The sequence below is a fragment of the Hippopotamus amphibius genome, chromosome 1, assembly GCF_030028045.1.
Source record: "Hippopotamus amphibius kiboko isolate mHipAmp2 chromosome 1, mHipAmp2.hap2, whole genome shotgun sequence".
NCBI lineage: Eukaryota > Metazoa > Chordata > Mammalia > Artiodactyla > Hippopotamidae > Hippopotamus > Hippopotamus amphibius.
The window spans coordinates 1,376,633-1,382,298 of NC_080186.1; the positions used below are offsets into that span (position 1 = coordinate 1,376,633).

Consider the following 5,666-nt stretch of genomic DNA (forward strand, 5'->3'; position numbering starts at 1 on the left):
ACGGCTCAGCTGTGCCCCATCCTGGCCTCTTCAGGGCTGTGGCAGCCCCGGCCTTCCCTTGTTTTCCACGACCTTGTCCGTCTCGAGGAAGACTGGCCAGGTGTCCTGGAGAACCCTGGTTCTGGGCTTGTCTGATGTTTTTCTCAAGGTCAGACTGGGGCTGTGGGGTTTGGGAAGAACATCCCCGAGGTGAGGTGCCCCTCTGTCACATCACAGGGGGTCCTGGGGTCACGTGACATCACGGGGGATGTTGGCCTGGATTGTCTGGTTCATTAAGGTGGTCTCTGCCAGGTGTCTCCTCTGTCAAGTTAGTGGTGGTGGTGGTGGGGGTGGGGCAGGGGGCGGAGACTAAGCTCCACCTTGTCAGGGGAGGGTGTCTACACATGGCCTTTCTCAGCCAGAAAAATCTGTCCCTTCCCTCTCTCTCTTCCTCTTTCCTTCCCCCCGCTTCCTTGCTTTTTCTCTTTCTCTCTCTCTCTTTCTCTTTCTTTCTTTTCTTTCATCATTCATTTGTATCAGCATGTATTCATAGACGTCTGTTTTATACTTTTCATTATGATCCAATATTTAGCTGTTTATTTTGTGGCTCAAGCTTTTCCAGCTTAGGTTTGTTGGAAGCTCACTCTGTCGACTGTGTCCCTCTGACAGGCCCCACACGTGTGTTTTTGGAGCACTTTCTTATTCTCTGCACTGAGGTGCTCCAGGCACATCTTGTGTTTTCCTTCATCCCAGACTCACAATCATCCACTTCTCTGAGCATCCCTGGTCCTTTCACTGGAGAATGAATTAGAAACCAAGGTTTGGATGCTGAGGTGCTTGGAGCTACTGCGGTGTTACTGCTGTACTTCTCAGCAGACAGAACTGGGTAAATTACGTGTGACTGCCAACTGTGTACACACATGTACTAACCCACACATACATGCGTGCACGGACCTGTGTGTACATGTAGGTGTGCAAGGATTCATGTATAAACATGTGTGCATTTACCCATGTGTAAGTGGGTACCAATGCATGCATACACACGCCCGTGTGTGAACCTGTGTTTACACACGCATGTATACGAACCCTTGTGTATGTGTATGTGTGTACTAACTCAGGAATACACACGTATCTACAGCTGGCAGGGTGGCCGTTGGAAGGGCTGTGGGGACACTTGGACTTGCCTGGAGAGAGCTGGGGACACAGTTTGGTGGAATAAGGTGCTGAGGGTGGGAGACCCGGTGGGTCAGGGAGCCAGTGGTGACTGTGCAGACGTGGATTTAAGCTGAACCGTGAGGGACACATGGGGGGAGGTGAGCGTGGTGGGGGTCCTGGGGGACAGGGAGGGCCGGGACCAGGACGAGCATGTGGGGGTCAGTGAGGGGACCTCTTTAACCCCGTGCACTGGGGAGGGTCGGGCCTGAGGGCGGGGTGAGCACGTTGGGCTCAGGGAGCTGTCCTGGGCTCCCCGAAGCGTGTCCCACACCAGAGGCTGCCCCTAGCCTGGGGGGAAGGCTCGAGGGGGAGGCTGAGACTGGTCCTGAGGCAGGAAGCTGTCTGTCTTCCCTGCAGGAAGGGGGATGGGAAGAGCAGGCCTCTAGCAGAGGCGGGGAGTTCACTCAGCCCAGAGGTGGGGCCGGGCCCTCAGCGCCCAGGGTCTTCTGGCCCCCTGGACCCAGCAGAGTCTCAAGGGGCAGCGGCCTCGGCTTCTGCGGGCCTCTGGTCGTTCAGGAGCAGCTCAGCCTCTGACTTCCGCCCTGTTCCACCCAGTGAGGACGGCGGTGGGTCCAGGCTCGAATCCTGCGCGAGGTGCTGGCTCCTGCGGGAGGGGCGGCACGCTGAGTTCCTGGGTCTCAGGACCAGCCTGAGCGCAGGACTGGGGGCTGGGGGCAGGGTCCTGAGTCTGGGCGTCACCTGGGGCCCTGGCTTGGCCACCTGCTCCCTGGGTGACCTTGGACAAGCCCTCAGATGTCTCTGCGTCTGTTTCCTCACCTGCAGGTGGGATGATAGCGTTCGTCTCACCAACCTGTCGGTGTGGGAGGGGGCTGGGGGCAGGGCACGAGGTAAAGTGTAGCCACCTTCGAGCACACGTTTTGTGTCACTATAATTAGCTCTGCACAGGGCGTGGAGGTATTTCCTGCCTCTGTCTGGCTGGGGAGGGAGGAGAGGGTCCGCCCTGTGCTGGGGTCCCCGCAGGGCTGCTTCCTGCTCTCCACGCCCTCCAGCCGCAGGAAGGGTGGGGGGGGGGGGGTAGCGGCCACGCAGCTGGGGGCGCGGGCAGTGGAGCCTCGGCACCCCCACCACAGGCCGCCCCTCCCAGCGCTGTGCGGGCTGGGGGGACATGGCCGGACGCACAGGGACAGCCGCAGGCCTCCTCGTGGGTCTGGGAGATCACCAGGACTGCATCTCCCGTGGGGACACCCCTCTGTGTGTGTCTGCCTCCCCCCAGCACCCGCCCAGCCTCCCTGTTTCCCACCCCAGCAGAGTCAGGAATGGGCTCGGGTGGGCAGGAGGCCCGGGAGCCCCGGAGAAGACCCCTCCCTCCTGACAGGTGGAACTGATGGGCGGGGGTGGCGCGGAGAGGGGCCACAGGGTGAGCGACCCCCGTCCTGGGCGAGGTGTCCCCGGAGGGAGTGTGGGGTTTGGCACACTGGCCCTGCGAGGCCCCGGCAGCTTGGCTTTTACTGACGCGGCCCTTTCTTCTGGGGTGGCGTCCAGGCCCAGACACCCCCTTTCCTGGGGAGGCTGGCGCTTGTTCGGGGGCTCTGGCTCCTGAGGGCTTCCTCAGGCCGAAGACACCATGCCCCCTCTGCGAGAGGGTGTGGAAACTGCCCGGCCTCCCAGGGGGCTGGCGGAAGGAGCCCCTGGGCGCAGACCAGCCTTCCTGCTCTCGCGGTGGAGGGTTGGGCGGTCCTGCCAGCTGGGGACAGCGGGCCACCTGGCACCCTTGGCACAGCTCCTACCTGCTGGCCCCCTATCTCCCGAAGGCCAGCGTGGCTGCCAGTGGCAGGGCCGCCCCCTCTGACCCCCTGCCTGCCCTTCACTTACCTCCCTGTTGCACGCCCCCCCCCATCCCCCCACCTGCAAAGGACCATCTCACTGGAACTGGGCCTGCGGAGGGAGGGTGACCCCCCCAAAACCCACCCATGCGGGTGCTCCCGGAGCACCCATCCAGGGAGCCCGGAAGGCCAGGCGCCCCACCCGCCCCTCCCCATGTGGAGCGGGGGGCCGCCCACCCTGTGTCTGTGCACAGGGCCGGAGGACGCGGGCGGGCCCAGCCTGCGGGACAGGTGTTTTCTGGGGCAACGATCACCCGTGCTCATGTGCTCCCCATAAACCTGGGTGTCGCCCTCGAGAGGCTGGAAGCGCCCGGCGGGAGGGCGCACGCACTGGTTACCAGGCGGGGGCGAGATAGGAGTGCCTCCCTCCGGGGCAGCCTTGGCTCTGGCGGGTGCCGTCGTTCACACCTGGGCTGTCTGGGCGCCGGGGTATCCTGAGCCGCCTCTGACCCGTCCCCCGGCCTGGCGGACGCCGTGGCGGGGGCGGCGTGCACGGGACCAGGAGCAGATTTCATTTGTTAAATTCAGTGTAAACTTTCAGGTGCGATTGCTCAGGGATTTTAAAGGTTCTGTTCATTCAGGGCTGAAACAGCAGCGTGTCAAGCTCTGAGCTGCAAATTCTTCAAAGTAAGCGCGGCAATGATCCATCTGTCCGCGATAGCCGGCAATAAATACCCGATTCCTCCATCTGGCGAGCCGGCCCTGGGCGCCGAGGACGTGAACTCATGGCCGGGTGGGGGGTGGTGGCCTGGTGGCCCCATCTCCTCAGCCGCTGCCTCCCGGGGCTGGCAGAGCTGGGGTCTCCGCCACGGCCCACAAAACACGTCCCAGCGAGGGGAGCCCGAGGCTGTCGGGGAGGCTTTGGAAGGAGGCTCTCTGCAGGCTGGGGCCCAGACCGTGGGGAGGTCAGCTGGTAGTGCTGGAGCAACCTGGGCCCTCTGAAGCGCTCTGTCCGTGGGTGGATGTGGGGGTGAACGCTCCCTGGGCGGGGGTGTCTTGGGTAGGGGCCAGTGAGCAGGCCTTGCGGCTAAGATGGGTCCCCTGGCCGCCCCCCAGGAGGAAGAGCTTGGGGCTTCAGTCCCAGGAGCACGGGCGCCTGCAGGCCCTTTGTGGGGCCTTGGCTGCGACCGCAGACCCGGCGGGGGGTCTCCGCTTATCCGCTGCCCACCCCCCAGCCCCGCCACGGCCCCCAGCTCCCCGAATGTCTGACGACACTCGTGACTTGGGCAGAGAGCCGTTGGGGTCCAGCAGGAGGGAGAGAAAGGAGGAGGCCACGGGTCACCAGCGCTGCCTCTGGACAGTGAGGGACAACCCAGCTGTGTGCAGTGGGCGGGCGGGGGGCCTTCCCCGGGACGGGGGGGGGCTCTGTCCTCCCCTCCTCTCCTGCTGCCTGAGGTGTCACTGAGAAGCAAGCCTGGAGAGCAGCCAAGTGGCAGCAAACCCAAACCACAGGTGCCCCCCGGCCGCCCGTTCCACCGCAAATCTGCGCTTGGAAAGGGGGAGCTGCCCTGGGGATGCCCCCGCCCCTGCCAGGCCACCCCAACGGTGATTCCTGGTCCATTCGGGTGGGGAAAGCCCCAGAGCCCACTGGGGGCCTCTCTGCTCCTCCCCAAGGCCCCGACAAGGCTCGCCCGTGCCTCACTCAGGGTGGGGCTGCTCTGGGGGCCGGGCTGCTGACTCCAGCCTGTTTCCCTGAATTAAGACGGACTACAGTTTCCCCAGGAAGGGAAATGGATATCAACAAACTTCCATCCCAGAGATCAAACCGCTTCCTCCCTCCTGCCCAAGGACCTCTCACATCCTCCCCCGTCGTCCCTGCCCCCAACCCCGGCGTGTGGGGGCTCGGAGGTAGGGAGGGTGGGGGGCGGGGGGTGTGGGGAGCCGGGCCGGCCGGATAAGCAAGGGGCTGCCCGCGGACCCCAGTGCCCTCCGGCCAAGGCCGTGTCCATCGGGGGCCTCTGCAAACCCTGGCCCAGGAAAGGCCAGGCCGAGCGGGCTGGAATCTGAATTCCTGTCTTTGGGGCTGGGTGGCCCTGTGGGCTCCGAAGCCAGGGACTGGCCTTTTCTGCTTAAAGGCTGCTTCCTGGACCTTCGCCCCTCCAAAGGGAGCAGAGCATTTAGCATCTCCCGTCACGGCTGTTTAGAAACCCAGTGAGTGCAGAGCTGGCGGGGGGGCGGTCTCCGCGCCCCTGACCTGTGAGCCTTTATCAGCCATGGCCCGGGGTCCCTGTGGAGGGCTCAGGGCCTCGCCGGGCACAAGCCAGGCTGGGGCTGCGGGCAGGGCCGGCTCGAGCCTCCTCACCACTCACACTCCTTTCCTCTCCAAGGGTAACCGGTGGAGGGGCCCAGCCCCTGGGCAGGGGACATCCCTGCTTAGCCCCTCCAGAAACATGCTCACCCCCTCGCGGGGCTGTGGGAGAGTTCTCACCCCGCAGGAAGACCTCCAGGGGTAACCGCCCAGGGGGTGGGCCTTCGGGGGGCCCGGATCCAGGACGAGGGCTCCTTGGTCTCCCCCGCCCCAGGCTCCTCCCGGGCTCTGTCCATCTTCGCAAAGCCAGACCCCACCCTCTGCAGATGGGGCCCCGGGAACCGGGCAGGGGCACCAGGAGGCTGCCTTAGCCCTTCGGG

General features: G+C 64.3%; 1 protein-coding gene across 1 annotated transcript; it reads right to left on the reverse strand.

Moving 5' to 3' along the window:
- Window positions 1–1,665: 1,665 nt before the first annotated feature.
- LOC130830798 (basic salivary proline-rich protein 3-like) lies at window positions 1,666–4,987 on the reverse strand. Its single transcript, XM_057698131.1, has 6 exons — window positions 4,837–4,987; window positions 3,714–3,921; window positions 3,216–3,423; window positions 2,529–2,899; window positions 2,002–2,244; window positions 1,666–1,798 (listed from the first exon to the last, which is right to left on the reverse strand). Exons 1-6 carry the CDS (start codon window positions 4,985–4,987, stop codon window positions 1,666–1,668), a joined length of 1,314 nt encoding a protein of 437 aa, XP_057554114.1.
- Between the last annotated feature and the right edge of the window lie 679 nt (window positions 4,988–5,666).